Source organism: Poecilia mexicana, unplaced genomic scaffold (assembly GCF_051168715.1).
Source record: "Poecilia mexicana isolate PSO_F unplaced genomic scaffold, ASM5116871v1 scaffold_9, whole genome shotgun sequence".
In the NCBI taxonomy this organism is placed as follows: Eukaryota; Metazoa; Chordata; class Actinopteri; order Cyprinodontiformes; family Poeciliidae; genus Poecilia; species Poecilia mexicana.
Genome location: NW_028263378.1, coordinates 24,498,356 through 24,523,525, shown reverse-complemented (window position 1 = coordinate 24,523,525; position 25,170 = coordinate 24,498,356). Strand labels below are relative to the sequence as shown.

The 25,170-nt window shown below is 39.5% G+C and overlaps 1 protein-coding gene across 1 annotated transcript in view; it reads left to right on the top strand.

Moving 5' to 3' along the window:
- The window catches only part of LOC106927399 (transmembrane protein 132D), a 40,241-nt gene that overhangs the window by 1,144 nt on the left and 13,927 nt on the right, over positions 1–25,170 (top strand). Inside the window, exons 2-3 of the mRNA XM_015002940.2 lie at positions 6,418–7,294; positions 20,157–20,294. Coding sequence (XP_014858426.2) covers positions 6,418–7,294; positions 20,157–20,294 — 1,015 coding nt within the window. The remainder of the gene's footprint in view (positions 1–6,417; positions 7,295–20,156; positions 20,295–25,170) is intronic.

Below are 25,170 nucleotides of genomic sequence, written 5' to 3'. Positions count from 1 at the left end.
GACATATGAGAAGATAAACCTGTGAAGGTGCTGCGATGCATTTCCAAGGGTTATCAGTTAGACTTAGCCCAACCCGTTGACACGTAATTTGGTAGTTGTTAAAATGTCACAATGACAAATGGGGAAAGTTTTTTTTTTGCCTGCTTCTAATTATGTTTTTTTTTTTTTAATACTTGATGATGAGCTCCAAGTCTCTGAGGTTGGAAGCCCTTCTTGTCATCATCTCCTTTGCTCCTCCCTCCTGCCAGGTCTCATCTTGGCCACTTGAAAATTTTACTTAATTTTGGGCCAAATGCATTTGTGAATATTAGGGTTTTTGCAAACTTAGCTTCTACACCTTACTCCTCAGAAAAGTAGTGTTGGTTGCAGGAGATGTCACTGATGAAGTGTTCAATCTAGCTGATTTATTGCAAACAGACAACCAGACAGCTGAATATGTTGTGAAAAAAACGCAGACTTAATTGGATATATGAGTAAATTAGTGCACATTGATCCATTATCTGGTGTTGGAACAAGACCTGTCACAATAACAAAGTTAATAAATTGTCCCAGAAGTTATTGCAGTAACTTCTGGTATTGTTTCTTTTGTTTTTTGTATCGTTGTTTTGAGACCATGTTCAAGTAACATGATGGTAATGGCAGAAAAATGCAAGAAATTATGCTTCGATTTCTAACAAACATTTTACACTGGAACTGGAAGATATTTTAAGAATCAAAAACCACAGAAACAACAAATAGAATGAATTGTGATGTTTCTGTAAACAAAATTGTCCTTCAAAAGAAAAAAGACTGAAGACTTGTCGTCGAACTTTTGGCAGAAAGAGAGAGAAAAGAGAAAAATGATAAATCACGGATATGAAAATCATTGAGCTCGTTTTAATTTATTATACGATTAACCGATTTATTGCAATAGGCGTAAATGGAAACTTGCCATTTGAACTGGAAACTGATTTGACTTCATGCTAAAGGCCCACATCATGGTGCTGCCAGCAGGGACCTATAGGCCTATGGACAGAACAATGCTTTAATCTACATAATATTGTGTTGCATCCCTGATTAATCTGAAATCTATATGCCCTTGTGCCTCTACCATACATAAGCTTGAACAAATCTCTTTCCGCTGCAGATTGCCCCTGAAAAATGTAACTTTCAATTAACTTATTGCAAGACTTTTGCCAAATTAACAAGTGTTAAGTGTGTGTCCCAAGTGGGTGCTTAAATGTTGTGCTAACGCCAGTACATATTTTTTGTACTTAAGGACCTCTTCTTCGGCAAACTGTCAGAAGCTCATAAAAAAAGCTGCCATGCTCCGTTAAAGATAGCTGCTCTGCAAAGGCGAGCCAGGCAACGGACGTAAAAACTCACCACTAAAACTTGATAAAAGATGCCCACCAGTGTCACAGGTGCATAGTTAGTTCTAGTAGTACCATCTCGGTCTTTGCCAGCGCGTTTGTAATTCCAACATATTGATATCTAGCGAATCGCCTCATATGTGACCAACATTTGATATCCGAAAGCACATGTAACAGCAGTAGAAAAGGAAAAACCAGATCTTTTCATCTCACCATTTACTAATTAGAATGCAGACACCCATTGCCTTCTGCAAAGCTGTTGGGATGGCAGAGTTGTTTTGCACATATGGTGAAAGCCATCAGTGCATATTAGGATTCACCGAGGATTTTCAGGCTTTAAGCATTTAATGGAAAGACAAAGATTGATTAAAACTCTGGGAGAAATGCTTTAAGACAAACACACTGAGCAGATGCAGAAACTAAAAATCTACAGGGAAAATATTAGATATTGTTTTATCCTAGGTTAAAAAATAGAAAGAAAGAAAGAAAATAAAAAAAACACTGATCAAACTTTAACTTTTGCATTTTAATTATATAAAAATATTCCTCTTTATGAATTAAAGTAATTATTTATGCTCAGAGATGAGATATAATCCACATCACAGCTTTGTTTCATGTGGAGTTTAAGTGAATAATTTAAAAACATTATGCGTTGGAATGTTAGATTATTTCTAGGTTTTGTATAATTTAGATGAACAATTGTTTTTCCATGGAGGAGTGTTTGCGAGAAACAAATTGAATGATTTGCAAAGCAAGAGCTGAATGCACGAGTTCTTACTTATAGCACTTTTTTATGTTAAAACAGTTCAAATTAAACATGGAGTTTGTTGAAGTTGCTTGGTTTCCTGGCGTGGCAGGAAGCTAAGATTTGAGTCCACACATTTTTTTGCTGAGGCCGATGCTGCTAAAGACACTAAACGTGAGTCTGCGTTATCCATTCCAAAACCAAGTTTTGATGCGTCTGGGATTGTTGTACAGTTCAGACATTGAACAGTTTTCAAGTTCGACCACATAGCTGTTGATTCAACGTGGAGGTGAACAACTGAACATGATCCTCCTCCAAAATCTCATCCACGTTCCGAGGAGCTAGCAGAAGGAGCTAATATGCAAAGAAAGCACAGGGCTCAGCATGGCAGCAGAAGAAATAACTGAAAAACTTTCATTCCTGGAGGAAACTGGAGGAACTAGAGAAAAGTAGGGAGCTTATATACTGGAGAAGGGGGGAGAGAGAGAGAGAGAGGAAGAGAGAGAGCGAGCGACCAGGTGAGCTTAATAAGAGGAATGTTGAACAGCTGGAGAGTGCTGAGGGAAGGAGACTAATAAACATGAAAAAATACAAAGAAGAACAAGCCTAATAATGGAGAATAAATTACAAGCACAATCAGAACAAAAGAATAAATAAGAAGCTAAAAACAAATAAAGAACACAGAGGGATGAGCTGATGAGGAAAAACCTAACAAACATAAATGCTAACTATAACACAAACATCAGTGGACTATGACATAGTTGACAAATGGCACAGTGGTTTTAGAGTTTATTGCCTCGTGTTGGTTTTATCCAAAAACATATTTAATGCCTTTGCAGCCAAATAGCTCTTTTTTTTTGTCATGCATGATGAGGCATTTGCCTGGTCTGTGTGGCAACAGCCACACTCTACTTGGAATTAAAATTTCACATTTGGGATTAGTTTTATTTCTTGATCAGCACCCTTTGATACTGTTAAAAAAAAAAAAAGATGTCCACTGTGGACACTGCTGCTGGTGTTTCTTGGTCATCCTTGAGCATCTAAACCAGTTTCATTCAAAGGTAGCAGGTCAGAGTCAGATTGTTGGAAACTTGACAAAACTGGGAGTTCCAACACGACATTGATCCGAAACACACATTAAAGCTTCTTTTGAAAGTAGTAGTAAAGTCGATTTATCTAAACCTTGACAAATTTAATACATTTCTTACGAAAAAAAGAAAAATGATCACAACGCAAATCTTCAATAAAGTGAATAAAGTATGCATTTCTAGCTGGTCTTTTAAAATGCATCTGGCATGATGTAATAAAGCAGAAGTTCATCCCAACCGTCTGTAGAGACAGTTGGGAGCATCAGTGCTGATGTTATCCAACTTGGCTGAGGAGCAGGAGCAGCTCAGGAGGAGAAAATCTGAGAGGCTCAAACAGCTGGAATAGTTGGTGCCGCAGATTTGCTTGTATGTTTACCTCCTGAGGGCAAAACTATCTCTTTTGGAGAAAAACCTTCTCAGATTGCTCAACAGATATGTGAAATTTTGGCAATGAACAGTTCATCTCCGACTCAGAGCCTGCCATTTTTAAGTAGTTCTCAAAAAAAAAAAAAAAAACCTGGAACAAACAGACTAAGGTATACAAAAGAGCCCTCTTTTAGATTTTGTGGTACATATATATATATAAATATACATATATGAAGACTAAGATTACACGAGGGTAACGAAACCGAGCCGAAGAGATGATCAAACGCGCAGTGTTTTGTAACCTAATCAGAGCTACAGAGGTTTCCCTGCTTTTCAGATAAAGTAAGCTAGTTTATATTTACTTCAAATGGAGCTTCTGCCAGCTCTGGTTTCAAACGGCACATCTGTCACTGTGGCCCCTGGTAGGAGAAGCTGCAGCAGCCCAGATTCAGGCTCCAGTCTCCTCCTCGTGCGGCGCCCACTCAGTGAACATGAATGACACTCATGTCTGTGTGGGCAAGGAAGGAGGGAAGAAAGAAAAAAAAAAGAAAAGAAAAGCCACGCTGCTGGCTTCTTCTGAGGGCTGCTAGCTTGAAATGACTGTGACATGTAGAGTGAAGTCAGCGCAGTGTGAACGGTCCGGGCCAGCTTGACAGGCTTTTTAGCTGGAGTGGATGAACGAAGATGAAAAGCAGATGAGATGGATAGATGATAGAGAGACTCATCAAATGCCAGCAGCCATGAGGGGACATGACGAATGATTCTGCTTTAAACCTTCCGAACTGGAGGCACAACAATCAATAATTCAGGGATAAACACGCGTTATGTGGCATCTCTTCACATTTCACAAATGCGCGGGGCGCAAATTTTGTTGGAGATTTGATCTTTTTGACGATTTGCGGCCGCATGCCGATTCGTAGGAACGCGTTTGATTCCCTGTCGGATGTGATTTTATGTGCTGTGAGACGCTCAGCGCTGTTGGTTTTTATTGACTTAATAAGATGTTGGATTTTATTATTACCAACTAGAGGAACACAATTTAGTTTTGGGCCTGCTGTTGTATTTTTATTTTTATTTTTTCCAGTTCTGTTTAAAAAGACATTAAAAAGAGATTAAAATAAAATGACCATTGAATCAAAAGACAAAAAAAAACTTTCAGTAAAGATCAGATAATATTCATTCTGCTGCTTTCATGCTGACATGAAAAAGCCCAGAAATAACTTATTTTTGTCTTTAAAGTCATTGGTGTTACTATTACTAGTGTTATCGTCTGAATGTTGTTAGCTCATGGAAATGAGAAAAAAAAACACACTAAATGTAAGTTTAAAAAAAGCATTCTAAACTTTAATGTTATATCCAACTTTCCAATGTTAAAAATAGGACTTAATGATGTAGTAGCACAATAATAATTATAATTGCATAATAACTTACCGACAGTGCTCATTTTGTCAGATTGTGATCCTGAAAAGCAAATGGTAGGTTATAATGACAGGCAGCGAAAAAAATAACGATTCAAAATGACATAATTATACTGTTTGGAAATGACTGAAACTGCCTTCTTGTGTTATGCAAGACAAGTTTGTTTCCAAGCTTTGTTAAAAAAGAAATTGATGCTTCCAGAAGTTTGAAAGAAAAAAACTGCAGCCAAGATCCTGATCATTTCATTCAATGCTGCTTAAACATCAGAAATAAAAAGAATGGTATTGTTCCCATCCTGCACCTTTACCGAAAATATTCAGGTTATGATGGGAAAACAACCAGAAAGAAACAATAAGCTTGTTTAGACTGTGAGTGACACCAATTAGAAATAAATAGCTCATTACTTTTTTTACTAAAATATACTAAAATAAAAGAAAATTAAGGTGTCCGTTTAATGAATTCATAACGTTTACAAATACATTAATGCACATATTTTCCACCTTCTTTGCCTGATTTCGTCTTGTGGAAAAGGTTCAGTGACGTCCGATCAGGTTCTCTAACTTGACTTTAACGACTCAGTTGGAGTTTTTTGACTCTTTGTTTGGTTGAATCTAACTGAGCTCCTATCCAAACCCAGCATTGGATTGTAGGCACATTTTTTCTGCACAAAAAATGCTGAAACCAACCTAGAACTGATGGGAAGGTGTAGCTTTCTTGCAATGTGCTTCCTGTTCGTTGATGCATTATCGATCTTTACCATCTCGCATTGTGAAACCTGGTGTCCGTCTCCAAATCTCCAAAAGTTACAATCATCCCATGTAGTAGAACAAAGCGTCCAATGGGTGATGAGGTAATTTATCTCACCCATACGAAGTGAACTTCTTAATAACTTATAAGAAAACTGTGTTGAAAAAAAAAATCAATTGCCATTTGTAATATTCTACGCACTCCCCTGTTTTTTTTAATTTTTTTTTTTATTGCTGTGCCTTTTTCTGTGCCACACCTATCTGTTTAAGAGACGGAGTAAAAGATAATCGTCCAGGTGCACTTTCCCATAAATCATGCACAAACAGCTCTGCCTCTGTTCAGTGGTTCAATACCATAGTCGCTCTGTGACTATTAAAAATTTCATTATGATATTGATGTTTTTGAATGGAATGCATAAACTTCTACTAGTAATATTGTTTGCCATTCTTGGTAAGAGAAAAGGGGAAAGCTTAAGGTTTAAGGTTAATCTCAGAATCCTTTTTAATTCTTTGATGCCCTACTCAGCTGATAGGCTGTCCTTCAAAGGCCCCTGGGTTAAAGTAGGCTACAGCAGTTTATTACCAAATGTACATGGAGGCTGGGGAGGGTTTCTTTGGCTATACGTTTTCCTAAACAGTACAGCGCATTTTTGTTTTATTTTATTTTAGTAAACTGTAAGCTACTGTTCTTTATCTTCCAGATCCGAACAGCAAGGAACTCACTGATGCTAAGAGTCCAGTGCCTTTCCCTGTCTTCCTGCCGGTCAACTATGAGGTACGGGACGCCGACTACCTCTTCCTTAAGGAGGCTGGGCAGGACTTCATGAGGAACTCCAGCATGCAGAGTCACACGCAGCCCTTCGTTCTCTTAAGAGCCAGCCGCCAGCCAGCTGTCAACGCCAGCTACGGCCCCGTGTCCACAGAGAGACTCGTGCCTCTGGATCTGGTGCAGTCGGTGCAGCTCTTCAACGCCCCAGATGTCTTCACATTCAACTGGAAAATCCAGGCCTTCGTGCTGACGCCTCGGGTTTTCTCCTCCAAACCCAAAGTCCGGGTGCTCTTCTACGTCGCAGGGAGGGATTGGGCCAGAAGCCAGGGCGCCTCGGACGAGCTACCATGTGTGACGGTTTATGCTTTCTGGCAAACGCAGGAGGTGAGGGGTTCTTGCGCCATAGGAGGCGAAAGGGGAACTTGCATGGCCGAGCTTCTGCCTGAGCCGGGGTGGTTTGCTGCGGGGTCGGAGGGCACCGGCAGGGAAAGGCAGGATCCATCTGCCGGGAACTCGGTGGAGCTGTACTACCAGGCTCGGCCCAGGGTCAACGGGAAGTGCTTTTCTGTGAACGGAAGCCGGTGGAGCAGCTCGGCGCCGCCGGCCGAATACGTTCCCGTGACTCCCATGCAGAGGATCGGAAGCGTGCAACTCCTGCAGATTCCCAAGGGGATGGCCACGCTGTCCCGCCTCAAGCTCGGGAACGCCATCGTCATCCGGACGTCGTCCAAACCTCTGAAAAAGACCGACATCGCCACTTTCTACATACTGATGGCCAGCTCTGCTCAGCTGACTAACTTCACTCTCAGGTACGGCCGGGTCTGTTGTTGCTTTGAGTGCCGCTGCACGGAAAAGAAAAAGAGAGAAAAAGATAGAAACCGGATACTTTTTTTTCCCACTCACAGTATTAGTCATCTTCTCTAATTCTTGCACTAATCCACCAGCATCAAAAATAAGGCCATGTCAGGAGCACAGAGATATAACGTGGATTATGGCATTTCTCTGAAAATATCACAGTGGTTTTTCAGTGAAGGGAGCGAGATTACTTGCTCCGGCGCTGCCTGATGACATTAAGAGCTGCTTCAAGAGCGGTAGTCATCACGGTTAATGTGGATCAAATAAAGTCACGTGTGACTCATTATTCCTGAAGGCATGTATATGCCCAGCGTTTGCACTATGTTGGCGCATGAAGATTGTGGAGATTAATTGCGTGGCTCAGTCAAATTCAAGGCTTTTGCGTTGCAGCTTGTTTCCTTTTTTTGACGGCACATGCTCTTTAAGATAAATGTATTCCTTTGAAGGTGTCTGCCTCATCCATAGCTGCAAAAATCATGCGTTTCTGACAGCTGTGATAAAATTACTTTTCTTATCTCTGAAAAATAAACGTTTCACTTCTTGATGTATGTTCTTCTTGCTCCAACATTTATTTCATCATTTCAGCTTTTTCGTAGTTTCATCTCACGTCTCATTGCAACCCCTCAGCCGATGTTATTGTGATTTTAAGCAAACGGCAGGATTGTATAATTAAGTGAAAGGAAAGTGATACAGGTTTTGTTTCTTTGTTTGTGTATTACTAAATAAGTCCCACATATTTCACATGTTTACCGCTGCAGGTTTTCTAGTCGATTTAACTCCACTGAGTTTGACAATTTCTGGACTGGAAGTTGTTTCTTATTTACATTTAACAAAATATCTCAAGCTTGGTAAAATTGGGTTGGTTGGATAAACTCTTGAAAGTTTTGCCTCAGATTTCTGTGCTAAGATCCACACTGTAAAAAAAAACAACTAACTTACAGTAAAATACCGGCAACTATAGTTGCCGGTATTTTACTATATAAATACGGTAAAATACTTTGTTACTTTGTGCACATAGTCTTTCATTTACAACCTCTAATATAGAGTTTTTTTCTTCAGGATTACCAAGTATTTAACTCCATCCCATCTGCTAATAAAATCTCTCCAGTGGTGCCGCTCCTTCCTAAGGAAGTCAAAACATTGATTTTGCTATCACCAGAGTGATGCTCAGGGTCATGTGCGGTATTAGTCAATCCCTCCAGTTTTTCATGTTTCTGCCATGCCAAGGAGGTCAAGAAAAATCAACAGATCAAGAGCAACGTAATTATGAGTTTATTAACAATTTCCTGCAAAAATGGTCAGAAACATTGGGTTCAAGTGGCTGCTGACTCCCATCTGCAGGTTTCAGTATTTCTTACTTCTACTACACTGCTGCCAAGTTAAAGTCTTTGATTGATATGGCCTGTGACAAAAAGTCATATTTTGCAAAATAAACGCAAATATTGCAAATATTTCTGAAGTAGCACCATAAAATGAGCAATTTTGATCGCAAAAAAGCTAATGAAAACAATTGTGAGGCCGTGGAGGGACTGATTAGTATTCGGCCTCGGCTGCACATAGAAAAATTCAGCTTTGATGTCCTCTGACCAGAGAGCCTTCTTTAACATATTTGCTATGTCACTTAAATTATTTGGGTAAAAACTCGTCTTCTTCACAGCTCCCCCATAAAATACAGATTTTTGGAGTTTAATACTGAATTCTCTCCTTGTCCAGGCTGTCGGTTTATGTTTTAGAAGAACTAATCAGTGTGTCACAAGATATTTAAAGTTTGGGGTTTAAACTTTTCCACACATGGGTGGTGTGATGTTTGGTGTTCTTGGTGCCTTTTGATAACACATCCCAGGATGTGAAAACATGTTGAATTCTGTATATGAAGCCAAGGAACAACAACACGACTTATTCTTTGTCAGCTTGGGTTTTCTGTTGTCTCAGAAAGTGACGCAATACGGCAGAGATGTGGCTCAAAACTGGAGGTGGAGTGGATTAAACGCATCTGACCTGCTCTCACGGTTTCATTGATGTTTCCACGGTCATCTGCAGCCTTTTGTTGTCTTTATCCAGTCGGAGATCAAACAGAACCTCTCCGCAGTAACGCTCGATATGCTGATTTCAGCTGTCAGAACAGACGGAGCAGAGATTTGCGCTAACCTGATTACAGACAGATTTATTGTGTTATTATTCAAGACGGAGTCTTCTTTACTCCGAGCAGGTGAATAATGATCTGTCAGGGGAAATGGAAAGCTTTTTCTCCAACAGGACAGTTATAGATTTGGTTGGTTTGAAGAGGTAACGTATCGCCTTGTGTTTTTGAGCAAGGCGTCTTTACTTAGAACCCAACAAGAACCCGTAAAGGCTGTTTACCCATTAGTTAGTTCCTGGGTACTAGTAACACACTGTTCCTTCCAAGTGTGCGAATACCCTTTGAACTGTGACAATAAAACCACAAACTTCAAAGGTTTTTGCCGAAATGTTACAGAACCTGTTGAAAGACCAACATGACGTTTTGCATAATTGTAAAGAGAAAATAATATTACAGGATAGGATGATTGTCAGCCTTTGTTTACATATAAAAGTCAGAAAAAAACTATACCCGCTCCGATTTAAAATCCCAGACCAACCAGTAGCCTTCATAAATTAACAATTTTGCAAAAAAGAACCCACTTTTGAGTAGGGCTGTAGTGATATAATAATGATACGATACACGATATTCTGATCACGATACGATATATATTGCGATATTCAGCAAACGATGCAATTCAATACACTTTTGCAATTTTCTGAAAGATTTTAGAGGGACAGAGTGATTTTGGTGGCATGTTGTGACTATTATAGAGTTGGACTGAATTAATTTAACTGAAAACTGATTAAAAGCACCAACTACACAATACCTGGCTCTGGTTGGACATGGACACAGACTTAAAGTTGATAGCTGGACAAAATGAATCAAAGAAGTGGTGAGAAAACATGTTTCTTTTATTGAAACAGTACAAACTGTAGCTTACATGAATTTGTAAAGTAAATAAAGTGCACCAAGTACCCTGCTCTGAATAGTTTGATACCTTTTTAACCTTGACACTAAACACATCTGAAGGAATCATTTAAGCCTGATGACCTAATCACTCTCCCGGCGAAGCAAGCAGTGAGTGAGCAAGGTGACAGTTGGATGTTACGATACTTGCGGATGAATATCGATTTTTGTCTAGGAAAGAAAATATCAATATATATATATCACAAAATCGATATTATTACACAGCCCTACTTTTGAGTAACTTAAGCTCTATAAACAATACAGTTGTTATGTGAAAGCTTCAGTGTTTTGCTTTAGTGAAAGAGTGTAATCTCAACTACAAACCTACTATGACATGGACATCACCTACACTGACAGGCCCAGCTAGGAGAGCATTACTAGATTTAGATATTAGAGGTTCATGGTTACTCTGGAGGAGCGGCAGAGATTCCCACCTCAAGAATCTGACAACTATTAGTCATGCACTCCACAAATGTAGCTTTTACGAAATAGTTACAGTTTATTTCAAGCCATGTAGGGGAAATTGCATATGTGTGGAAGAATTTGCTCTGGACAGATGACAACAACAATTTGTTGTTTTTCTTCTGGCAAATTGTAAGCAACTACTACTCTGAACACACTATTCCCAGAGGGAAACATGGCAGTAGCAGCGTCTTGGTGTTAGAAATGACTGTCTTCAGCAGGGAAAAGAAAAGCAGGCCGATGTCAAGACGGATGAAGTTAAATATAAAACAATTCTGGAGGAAATTTCATATTAGAGGGTGCAAAGGACTAGCGGCTGGGGCAGAGGTTGATCTTAGCAGGACATCAACCCAAAAGCTCGCAGGCTGCACGTGAGGTCGAAGTGTCCCAGTCAAAGTCCTTAAATCCAATCGAGAATTTTAAAACTGATGTTTACAGACACTTTCCATCCAGTCTACCTGGGTGTGGGTTATTTTGTAATAACCCACATTTGTGAACATTTTTTGTCTATGGATGCCAAAAGCTGGTATTGATTCGAACCAAATGCAGAAACCAAATTGCAGCTGCAGTTCAAATGACTTGCAGTTGCAAGTCTGAATAAAAACAACAAGAAGAAAACTCTTGAAATCACATATTGTTTTTATTCCCTGCACTACTTTGAGTTGGTCTGTAACCCAAAATCCCAATGAAATACCCCACATCTTCAGCTGCGACGTGACAAAATACGGAAAAGTTCGGAATGACATAAATACTTTTGCAGAGATCTGAATTTTGCCCAACATTTTACATTCTATACATCGCTGATAATGAAACCCTGACAATGTTTTGTTGAAGATTTTGACTTTTTCTTCATTTAGTAATCCTCTTCCCAGTTTGAAAAAAAAAGATGAACATGGACTTGAACAGTTGAGCACATGCAATGAGACGTAGCAAAAAAGCATAAAGGTCAAAATGTTTCATCTGACATTTCTTCAAGTTTGGAAGAATATTTTTAGGGAGAATCATTAAATTCAATAATAGTACATAAACCCACGTAGCTTGAAAGGTTAGGTCATCTATTTGTCTTAATTATCTAGTTTTCTTTTCTTCCCGTCTCTTTATTTTAGCTGAAGCAACGAAGCCAAAAATGAAAAGTTAATTTCCCGCCCTCTTCAACCTGTCACTTTTAATCATTGCTGCTTTATCTCATTTACTTAGTCACCCAAAAGAGACCCAAATTAAAATCAGATAACCGTGATGCCACCTCACTTCCTCCCCCCACCCTCCATTTTCTTCAGTTCCCTCTAAGCCTCCTGCTTTCTGCATTTGGTTGGAAGACTGACAATATTACTTGGAATCCTTTTAGTAAGCCATCATGTCTGCACTGTAGGTTTCGGTGACTAAGACTCAGAAATTTCCGTTTTGCATCATCCTATAAGCGCCGTGCGCTCTGTGTGCTCGTTCCATTTCCGCGGCAACACGTCGCCACGCTGGCCCATCTTATCTGCATATTAACAAGCTCTGTGCACCCAGACTTCAACAGATGTCTGTGTGCTATATCACTGTCTGCGTATCCCATTAAGCTCTCCTTAATGCTCTCTCATCAGCATGATTAACGTGTTATTGATCTCTATGCCCAGAGTCGAGGGATATTTAAATTTAAGGTTGACCGAGGGGAAAAGAAACAAAAAAAAAAGCGTCTGTTTCTCGTTTTTGTCGAATAAATCAGTTTTTTTTCATGCAACTGTACCGCTTTCATTTCCCCCTACTTAGTGGAAATTAGAGTATTTTTTGTTACTTGTGAAGTTAAAAGGCATTGACTGTAAAACCAAAGCGGTTTGTTTTGCCTTCTTCTTTGCCTATTGAATCATCTTAAGGAAACGTTCAGACATGAAATTAAATTTAGCCGTCTTTCTCTATATGACACGGTTTCCGCTAAGCCTTTCAACCTGGAAATCTAATCCTTCATCTGTGTAACAAATGGGGGGTTTTACATCCATTTTGAGGCCCGCTGTCCCCGCCGTCCCCGCCATCTGGCAGGAGCGCTGGCATGAAGGTCCCCCCCCCCACCTCGAACTCCCCCCCGCTCCATGAGAACGATGAGCACGTTGTCAATGGCTCGCCATCAGACTGGCTAAACGTTGGACATTTGCCTGCATAATTAATGACTGCATCTGTTTCCGATTTCATTGGGGTTTTGTGGTGGTGCTGTGGCCCCCGTAGGAAACTTATCTGCACAGTTAGATTGGAAAAATCATAGTGTAGAAGAAGCAATTACAAACCTTATGGAGCATCTCCATATTGCCATTAATAATGGAATACATTGGGGTTTGGGCGTCCAGGTTACACCAAGGAAATAGTCCAGCTTCTGCTTAATGGAATTTTTAAATAATTTCGTCGTTTCGTATCAGTCTGGAAAACACTTCGTTTTAGAGTTAAGTCTGTTGGCAAAGCTGAGCTGTAATCCAAAATGTCATGACATATTTGGATTTGTAAGTGATAGGTTGTATACGTTTGTGTTCCAGTTCTCATCATTAGCACACCATCAAAAATATTCACACTCAGCTGCAGCTTCAAGTGCTTTGAACACTTTTGCCGTTGTTCTTTGCAGAGCAGCTGAAGGTCCATCAGACTGGTCAGAGGTCAGAGCATCTGGTAGTTTTACTCTGCTGTTACGGGTTCTCATTTGGATTTTGACTCGGCCATCAAACGCACAGATATCCTTCAGTCTAAATCAGTGGTTCTCAGACTTTTTACAGCGAATACATCCCCAGTAAAAAACAGGCAACCGTCTTGATAGACACCTTAAAACGGTGATGCAACAGGATTTGGACTTTCTCAGCTGCGTTTAAGTGATAATAAACAAGCATTCTTATCTTTTGATCGCTAGTTCACAGGTTGCATGACGTGGTTTAAAAATGCATTTTGTTTTTCCAAAATTTGAGAGCCTAAGGTTTACAGTTAAAAACATTTACAGAAAGCCCCATAAAGCCAGAGAGGTTTCTTACAAACACTGACCTCAAAATCCAATATGGCTTCTTTGTGTATAACACAAGATGATCGTCACACTAAAAAAAAAAAAAGAGAGAATTAAGGGGGCTGACATGAACATTTTGGTTGATATACACTTTCAACAAAACAATCATGCCACTGACATTGTTTTTCTGTTCTACAATCCTGCTGCGCTTCATCACCATCACATGACCAAACAAATACCGCCTGATTACTCCCCTCCATCTGCTGAAACACTTAAATGGCAACAAGATGAAAATACATGTTGGTTATTAACGTCAGTCCAGTTTTGCTTATCGGGCCGATACAGATATGTTGGAAAATAACTTGCATTGACAGATATCAATGTTAATGGTTGTGTATGCCTGAAAAAAAAAAAAAAAAAAAAAAAATGCTGTACATTTGCATTTTTAATACCTGGCATATCATTGAATCTTACCCACAAACACTGTACAGCTTCCTTTTGTAATGATTTTGCCAGTTTGTATCTGAAGACACAAAATTAAAAGAAATACAAACACATACCTCAAAATCCAGAAATACTCCGCTTCCACCTGCTATTTCTAACAGAAGCTAGTTTGACAATCATGGATCTAAACCACTACATTGTTGATCTGGCTGGAAGCTTAGGGTGGTGTAATCTCAAATCTTTTAGCTCTCAACATATTTTCTTCAAGAATTGCCCTGTTTTTATCTCCATCTATCTACCCAGCAGCTATGGGAAGCTTCTCCATGCTTGCTGAAGAAAACATCCCAAGAGCTAGATGCTATATATGTCTGCTGTGTCGCCCATGTAGCTGGTGGAAAAGAGAAAATACTATTTAACATTATACTGAGAATTACCGTAATCACAGATAGATGAACTCTAACTACTTGAATTATGACATTTCTCCCACGTACTTGTGCGTAGTCTGTGAGCTCCACTCACACTGTCTGCAGTCGGTTGAAATTTCATAGTCGATCTTTCATATTGCTCAACTTTCTCCTGATAAATGTCTTTAATTTCCCACAATCCGAATGAATACTAGTGAGCTTGATGAGTTATCACGCTCAGGTCTTCTGGTTCTCGTCTACACTGCTTCCCCAGAACCAAACATGGAGAAGCAGCATTCAGTTTCTATTCTCCATAAACTTCTAGAAAACCACAAAAGTGCTGAAACACTGAGCTCCTTTAAATCCAGGCTAAACCCCCCACCTGTTTAGAGTTACATTTGATTTGTAATAATTAGAGCAGAGATTAATATATTTGATGTATATGTGTTTGATGATGGCGTTCTTGTTTCATAATTGGTTACTGTATTACGTACTTTTGGTGTAAAGCACTTTGAGCCGCCTTGTAGATAAATAAACGTGCTATAAAAATAAACTTGAATTGACCTGACTATATACTCCCAGTAAAATACATTGAAGTTTCTGATAGAATGGGCAAAAGTACAAGAGATGTAAAGTATTTTTGCAAGACAGGGTTTATTCCATGAGTGCATATAGAAAATAATAATAACAAAAATAAAAAGAGTATTATGTAATAGCTGAGCCACTCCTGCCACTCATATCTTACCTGGTCAGAAAGTGAGATGGATGGCTGTTGCAGCACCTGAAAGCTGCCTTTCACACGCGCTGTCAGCATCCGTCTCCACAGCCATCCATCTTCTCTGCCCCGGTGCCTCTCCCAGCCTGCTGTCTTCCTCTGGGCCCACTAAGACCATGGAGACGGGTTTCTGTTCCCAACCACTCAAAAAAAAACACCTTTTCCAGATGCAGGGGAATCCTTTTTTTTTTTTACTTCTTTGAAAAAGGGGACTTTAGATAAGACTCCTTGTTACTGCCACTTTTCATTAAGTACACCCTGCTCCACTCGGCCCTAATACATGGGGGTGTTCCATCATGGCAGGCCACCGTATTCAGAGGCAATTACTAGATTAACCACGCTGTTACGTTTTCTCATTATTACTGTGAATATTCCATCCTTCTTCCCTCGCTGATTGCAGTGCATTAAAGGTTTTAAGGTTTCCCCGATTGGAAGCAAACCGCACATTCACACTGCAATTATTATTCTCTATAGTCAGCAGAACTGCAATTATATCTAAAAGAGCTTACAAATCGCTGGTTCAACTAACACAGAGCGAAGCAGCTTAAAAGTAAAGGGGGAAAAAAAAAAGTCAAATTGCAGATTTTCAATAAACATATTAGATTCATCGTGGGTGGTGTGTTATTATTATTATTATTATTATTATTATTATTATTATTATTATTATTATCTCTAATACAAAGTGACACCAAGCTGCTGATTATCTTAGCCTTGCATACAGATTTGGAGCAGATTTGTGCAGTGCCTCGCAAATGGATCCTTACCCCCCTTTTGTCACATTACATCCACATTGCATGAATATTTTATTGAGGTTGTTTGTGATGGACTGACACAAAGTAGAAAATAAGTCTGAAGTGACATGAAGAGAATTCAAGAAAATGTGGAAAAACTCGAATAATCTAGTAAAGCGCTCTGTGCTTAGTTCTTTAATTTAAGCACTTCACAAAAACCTATCAACATTTCACTGTTGATCCCAACAGCAGCTATAGGGGGACACTGTGTTGACACTACATTACCATTACTGTGAACAACAACGGGTCCGGCCACCTCCCATCTCGTTGTCTGCTAAACCGAAACCAAATCAGGAACAAGCAGGTCCTCGGACTGAGACCTCATCTATTCTCCTTTGCTCATCTAAACCACACTGTGTGTTTTCCTCCTCTGTTGTTGCCTCCACAGCCTCCTGGGAGCGCTCAGACTGTTAACAATTACCCCCTTCTGTTTTCCTCTGTCAGTCACTCTGATGCACACGGAAACTGGTTTCAGCGACTAACCGGAGAGACTCTGAAGCACCTTGAAGCTGTGCCTTCCTTCTGGGGCTTTATTTTCTGTTCCAAGTTAAATGTGATTTAAGAAAGTCAGAGTTTTTTTCTTTTCTTTTTATTATTTTTTGTGAGTTTGGAGTGGCAAAATGTGTGGTGAAATACACAGAGAGGCGCAGCTTAGATCTAGGTGCTGTGTTAAAAAAAACAAAAAACACATGACACAAAATTACTTATAATATTTGCCACAGGATGTTCTCTGTAATCTTCTCGAAGTCTACTGCGAGGAGAAGTGGCTATACGGATCCAATAAATAACATAAACCGGGAGGAAGTCGCTCAACGTTGTTTTGGTTTGATCACAGTTTTTATTAGAATCCAATAACAAGCCTAACAAATAGAAATATGACGTTTTGTACATAATTTTTGCAAAATGGGAGTAATGAGGAACAAAATAGCAAAGGATGAGTACAAACTAGTGGTATGGCTATGTGAAAGGGTGAGCTGACCCAGAAGCACAGATGAGGCTAATCCCTAAACAAACAGCCTCAATAACCATAACATATTTTTATCCATTTGTCTTTTTTTTAATCTCAAATAACAATTATGTCAGAAGTATTGTATGTTGTATTTAGGTTACATCAGATCAGATTTCACCTGATATGTTCAAAAGAGGTGTTGTCCGAGTCACGAGGAACACATGGGCCTGTCACAATAACAAATTTTGCTGGACGACAAATTGTCCCAAAAGTTATTGCGATAAACGATAATATTGTTGTTTGGAGTCCATTATCAAGCACTGTAATTGTACTGGCATAATAATGCAAGAACACGTTCTCAAACATCAATAAACTTTACATTCAAATTAACACCTTGGAACTTGAAGGCATTTTAAATATCCAAAAATAAATCAACAAAATAACAGAAACATCAAATAAAACGGATTATGAAGTCGCCGTAAAGAAAATTGTCCTTTAAAGAAAAGGGCGAGTTGAGACCAAATCACCAGACCGAAGACTTTTGTCATCCAGGTTTTAGTAAAGGGAGCGAAAACAAGAAAAAAAAAATCATATCGATGGAAATTATTGAGTTTGTTTTAGTTACATACGATTAATTGATTTACTGCTTGTAGGAATACACATCTCTTGCATGTTTTTATTTGACATAAGAATAGATAATTTATAATTCATTATAGTTAATTAGCAATACACATAAATCCATGTGCTAGCTCTCAATGAGTGCTTTTTTTTTCTATCAGCACAATAGTTACTGCCCAGTTTTCCTGTAAAGGTTAATGTTGTAGAAATTCAACTTTGGTTTCCTCCAAACCTCTCACACAGTCTTCTGTTACTCAGCGACTTTATTTAGTGCCAGATTAATCCAGAATCCACCCACCCCACAAGCAAATAACACACAGACAGCACTCCAAATGAAAGAACAAAACCACAAGTTGGTTTAGAGGAAATGAACAAACACCCGTTCTGCTCTACTGTCACAGATCTGGTCTGAGAATCTGACACGTTCAGGTAGTTTGGAAAACTTGAGTTTCTCAATTCCTTCCTTTTTCCTCCCCCAAACTTTTCCCCTAAAATTGACATTCTTGACGGTGACACTTTTAAACTCCTGAACAAGATGCAAGTTTTTGATAAAGGTTCTTCTTCCACCAGCTGACATAACATTTTGGACATTCAGTCCCATAAACATACCGCTTCTCCAGAAAGCAGTAAATTGTAGAATTAGGGTTAATTGTGATTAGGATGGTTCCCTCAGATAAGAATTTACCCGTAAGGGACAATTTTGACTGATGTCTTTTAAGGTTTATTGGGCAGATTAGTAACTTTGGACCTAAACTTAAACTGTTTGCTGCAGCACAACAACTGATACGTTGATGATAATTTGTATTGTAATCAAATTTCTGGACATGATCTCATAACAGGGTCATGACAATACTATTAAAACCTTTTTATTTTTTTCAGATTGGTCAGCTTCTTCATTGGCTGTTCAACATGTTATTGCTATGCCAATTAAAATGCCTTTTGACTTTTAAGCAGCGGCGTTTAGCTGTGCGTAATAGACAGCAAACATTGTTTTTATTTGCGATCCAGTTTCTTTTTTGTTTTTTTTGTTTTTACACTGGAGGATTTCCCCTGTTAGCCTTGTCCTCCTTTTGTGAACTCTTATTAATCAGGGTAATGAGCTTCTGCAGCAAGCAGGTGGGACGGAAACGGGCAGCCTGCAGGGTGGGGGCGTGAGCTTACACAGAAGCCATGCTCACAGATCATTTATTCCCTTCTAATTGTAACCTTTAACCTTTAGAGATCTCCTTCTGTTTGAATTTAAAGCAGCCAAATTCATTCACTGAGAAAAAGGAACGCCCTCCGATCTTGATTTCCTGCTGTTAGGACAGCGGGTCGTGGCGGGCGCTGAAGCTCCACGACGGATGTTCGAATTAGCTCCCACTTAGGCAGATGTGCAGTCGAGCTCCGACGCCGCAGGAAACACAAATATGTTCAAAATATTCAATGCAGTGGGTCAGTATTACTTTATATCACGGGCATAATAATACGTGCAAGGTTGCGTTCCTCCACAGGGCTCACCGGGGACCTGCATTTCATTTTCTTTTGGCTGAAACTAAAACCAAAGTCAGCAGCAGGAGCGGCGCTCAGATTGCTGCTGCTATTATCGCAGATTATGCTTCCTTAGAGACTCGTAATGCGCTCTACACTTGTGTTTATCTTGAAGATTGGGAGATAAACCACACAGCTTTACATGCGAATGAAAATCAAAGAATTAGACTTTTCTTCTTTTTTTTTTTCTCTCTAAACTGTCTACCAGAACCTGTTTATGCTGTTTGTGAGCAGGTCCCACAAGAGATTTGAAAAAACAAAAAAAAAAAAACAACAACCAAAAAACAAACCTACACACAAATGGAAGAGGCAACACATGTACAGGGTTCTGTTGTTTTCTTATTCTTTTTTAAAAAACTCGTGTCTCTCTGTTGGCCCTCGCAATTCTTACACAACAGCATCTCATTAACATTTGACCTACTGGAAGCTACTTATGCCGGGGAAAGCCCGCGGGGACAGCATTTTCTCCCTCATAATGTACACAATTTATAAATTAGTCAGCCAAGAAAACTCCCAATCCATCTGTGTATTTTAAATCATGAAAGCACACAGCGAAAGAACAGACTTGAAGGTGGAGAAACTGGCACCGGGGGGTTGGATACGAGTTGCTACATGATAGTTGTTTTATGTGTTTCAGATACACACACACACACACACACACGCACATGCACACACACACACACACACACAAAACGCTCTCCTTTTGTTGAAAATAAAACTCCATTGTGATGCCCTGCAAAAACTGTTTTGTGCGGTGCACACTGAGAGGCCTGGAAAACAAGATGTGAAATATCGCATACATATACAGACATTTCCTATTGGCCACATTCTTGACCTTTTCATTTGTGGCTTTCTGCAGAGCATCAGTAAAGAAAGGTGTGACCTTTCGAACAGCAACACCCAGCAACTCCTTACTGTGGGACATCACGCTAGACATGGGAGCAGATGGAGCCATTGCTGTGATTTGTCAGAGAAAGGCCCCCATCCCCGGGAAAAGGTGAGTCGATGAAAAGTCAACACGACTCTATGACTTGGCCAGAACATTTTATGTGTGCCTGGTTTTTGTACCTGCAAATGTTAATATTTCATCATAACTACTCACCCTCAAAATGTTGTATTTTAGTTATGAAGGAGTCATCGTTTCTTCTGCAGAGAAAATATATCCTGCATCGTATTTCGTGTTCTGCGAAGTGAAACTGTTTTATTTTTTGGGAGTAAATATATACCGTCCCTACTGAACAAGTCGGTTTGGTGTCTGCTGTCTGCACCGGGTCCCAGAAGGACACTGGCTGCAGGTTCTCCATTAAAACCCGTCCTAAATGGGCATTACCTGCTCATCTGCTCATCTTTATTACCCGCTTCCACTCTGTTCTTGTTTTTATTTTGAAACATTTACCAGCTGCGTGGGATCACCAACTCCTAAAATGCAGCAAATTCGCTTTTTTTTTTGTTTGTTTTTTATTTTTTTATTTTTCTTCCACCCAAGACTTTCAAGAATCTGCGGAGTGTGGTGAGCTGCATCGATGCGACATTAAAACTATTTACAACATCTGCAGGTCAGTTGGATCAAAGTCGGCTCTCAGGGTTTCTGAGTGCCTAATCTCATTAAACAGGGCTACCCCCTCTCTTTATCTGGGATGTCCTTTCTAAGTCAGCAGCTTTGCACTGTTCACCTAAATTTAACCCAGGTAACTTAAAGGTTAACTAGATGACTTGTTAACAGTACAGTGCCTTAAAAGTACCGACGCCCTGTAACATTTTGTCCCTTTGCATTCACAAATGATGCATTTTATTGGGAATTTTTTTGTGCTAGAGCAACAAAAAATTGCACATAACTATAAAGTGGAAGAAGAAGAATAGTTTTTCTGAATCTGTGACGTCTCTGCCGACGTCACAGATTCAGCTGCGGAGAAGTTTGGAGAAGAGTTAGGCTATAAAACAATATTAACAAGCTCTGAAAATCTTCGATAGTGACACTGCACATCACTTTTAACTCACCATCCTTAGTGAGAAAGCAGTGATTTCATCGTCATGGTGTGAGGCTGCTTTCCTTCAGCAGGAACAGGGAAGCTTGTCAGAAAAGGAGTGGAGGTAAATACAGGTCAGCCCAAGAAGAAGAAGAAAAAAAAAACTCCTCGATACTATAGAGGCCTGAGGTGGAGGTGTTCAACATGTTTTAGCCACTAAATGCAACCAGAGCTACAACTCAATGGTTTACAACAAAGGTACACTTAGCATTTAATGTACTCGATAGGCCCAGTCAAAGTCCAGACATATATCTAACTATTGTTTACCTTGAAAGAATAAACTCCAATCTGACTAAGTTCTTGTTTTTACCCATTACTTCATTGTAATGGGGTTTCTTTTGATGTGAAGATGGAGGTAGGAATTGCATCAAAACATGGTACTCACCACCGCCGTCTGCAAGGAGTTAAAAATTACAAATATTTCAGACCCGATCTGGAAATAATTATAGCTGTCCTTTTTAATAGTTCAAACATCAAATGAACTTTGATGTTCATTTGATTGTTAGCAAGCGCAGTGGAAACCGTCTTAACACTTCCACAAAATCTGATATTTACAGTCCTTGTCTTTGCTCTAGAGGCTGCAGCCAATCAGCACAAAGGAAAATAAATATTGCTCCCGGATTGGCTGCTTTAGAAACACCAGCCAACAGTGTGTCAAGTAACATTGGGTATTTCAATTTCCAAAGCTGCATTTTCTTTTGAATATTTTAGATATGCTCTTTGTAAAAACTCTCCAAATAGCCAAATAACTTTGGTTTATGTTACACAGAAAATTCTGTGTAAAGCTGAGAGCTTGAATACTAGAACACACATTTTAAATCTTTTTCATCTTCACAATCCTACATCACTTTTATTGGCATATCGTAACAAAACACAATAAAGTTAAATTTTTTTTAATTAAACTTCTATTTAACCAGATAAAAACCCATTGAGATCCAGACTTTTTTCACTCGAGTGTCCTGGCCAAGAAAGGCACCAGCACTGGTCGTAGTGGCTGAGACGAGTAGACAGCGGTAAAAGTCATTAAAAATATATCAAGCGTGAACAATTTGACAATAGAGTACAGTAGCTGTGACAGTAATAATTTAAAATGTAAAGGCAGTGGGAATTTAAGATTTGAAACACGGGCACCGTTGACAGGATTTCCGTTGTCGGTTTTTTAAAGAATTTTGCCGAAAGTGTTCGATGAAACAAGTTCGGACAGTTTTAGCTCAGCTTGCAAAACAGAGAGCGCAGAAACGCTAAAAGCTTTCTTCTCCTCTTCTGTTCTCACACAAAGAGCATAGAATGAACTTTAAGCATAAGGCACAACTGATGCCTGTTCTCCGAAAAAAAGTGCATAAATAAATAGGAAGCGGGCCAAAAAGGGCCTTGTACACCAGAGTCATCCAGTGCGTATATCACCCAATATTCAGGGAAGACTTGCCAGCTCTAGAATACAGTTCACAGTTGTGGGTGAGGCGACTACAACCAGTGATAAATCTCAAAGCACAGCGATATACTGGAGTCAAGGACTGGAGACTGCCGGGTGAAAGCCTCGTATACAATTTTCGCCACACTCAAGTACAGGCAAAAACGCAGCTGGGATCAAAATCTTCCAGGTTCTGAGGAGGAAACATGATTTGTTTCTGCGGTGGAAACTGAGCTTCACATTTAAGTTGGAGATTAAATGTTTCACATGACATGAAAAGTAGACGCCTTGCAGATTGCCTGACAGAATCCGATCAGCTTTTTACTTTATACAATATCTCTCTTACTCAATATACATACAGTAAACAAGATCAAGTAGGATTTTTTTTTTTTTCTTGTACATTACAATAACGTTTGTCAAAGTCAATGTTTATGAGCCTCTGTAACAGAGAGAATTAGTGAATTGAGATCACTGGACAAACATTTTTAGCTAAGCAACCTAATGATTCAGCAAGGGGAATGTCAGGTGTCAGATTCCCCTTTGACCTTATGTGACGCATAGTTATTACTTCCTGCTATGAGCCATCAGATCATGCGCTGCTGATCTCAACAGATAACAATTCAGCCTAGTTGGCTGCTTGAACGTGGTGTGTAACCGTGCAGGGGTTTTACAGATGAAAACATAAAGTAGGTCATTGAAAGCTGATCACTTCACTAATGTTGGGCAACAAAACAAAACGCAGCACAAAGGCCACCTAAAACTGGATTGCAAGGGTTTTGATCTAATCTAAAAAAGAAATAGTTTTTTTTTTTTCTATGACTCAAATGTGGCTGCAGCAAAGAACATCAAACATGCTGAGCTGCTGAAGGATTTGAGAGTAAATATCATTCATAAACCAGGGATCACACACATTTCGGACCTCTTCATGAAGCCACACACTCAAGATATTTACTGTCTTTTAGGAACCAATAAACTAATATAAGATTACTTGTCACGCCATCATCTATATAACAAACCTGCTGTCCATCCAGCTGCCTAGCCACATTGTTGTGCACCGCATAAATCTGTGTTGCTCTCCAAGCCTGCAAGTGAACCCCAAAGTGGGTGCTTTGAGATTAAATTCAAACAGTAAGATTATGTCTGCCTTTAGAGTCGCTCCAAGAAAAGATTTTATGACTAAGGCTCTCTTGAATGGCTTCCAGGGTAGGAAGAGCCTAAAGTGTGTGCAGCCAAGTTTTGCAAGGAGCTCAATTAAGGGCCAAGCAATGATAACAGGAGGACGGAGGTAATTCATTGGTAATAAAGCAAATTTATACACTTGAATTTTGATCTAAATCATTATTGTTTGCTTAACTGAGCTTTGTTTTTTTTTTTTATATAACCGACAACTTTGTTTGCTTTAAGCAGAGGCGGGGCGTTAAGCCTGCGGACGTTGGTTTGACCTCGTTATGTTGTTTTCCCCACTTGTTGTGGATTATGACACTGTTTACAACAACATTGTATGTTGGTGAACATATTTCGTTCACCATTACGGCTAATCCTCTCTAAAAATGCGACAAAGTACGCAGGACTCCTGCTGAGGGGTGTCTGCTGTCGCAACTCTTTTGGGATTTCTGCGACTTTAGGCCTTGCTAGCCTTTGTCAGCTCAAACAGTATTTGCTGTATCAGTAACACTGGGGCTGTTTGTTCCCCCCTCCATGCTCCATTGAAGGAGCTTTGCTTGGATCTTAATAAACTTGCAGGCAGATTGTGAGCAATAAAAACATAGCCAATGAGGTTGTTGATCATTCCTCTGCGAGCTTACAAACTATGACAGGGGCGTGTAGCATGGCAACACTGCCTATCATATGGATATCTGTGCTAATGCAGACTTAAGGGGATGTGCTCTGCCTGCTGATGTGAGCCAAGCATATCTTCTTGTAATACTTGACCAGAATGCGATTACTATCTTTTAATCTCAGGTCTCTGAGCAATATGTTACAATGATTAAATTACACTAAATCTTTCTTTTGCCCTTAATAAGGAAAATCCTTTAGCATGCTTTGTTTTTTAGGTTGGAATTTAATAATAAAGGATTCATGCATATGATTTGTAATTCCACGTCGCTGTCGAGCCAGCAGCACAGCGCGGCTGTGATGCAGCCCCTAGTTATACAGTAAAAAAAAAAAAAAGAAGCTTAGTGAGTCTGCACAACTCTGACACTGATTTATAACTTGTGCACACTGTGGAGAGTCTGATAAAGTCCATGATGTTATGTGCATGCTTATTTTGTTTTGCCCCACCAATAAATCTTCTCTGTTGTTCAATGACACGCCAAGGAATAAAAGCTAAACTACAAACCGGGGGACATGGCAGAAAAAAAAAGAAGAAATGCAAAGTAGCAGAGCACCCTGCTCCAGCTGGCATAAGGAAAAGGCCACTATAACTTACAGAG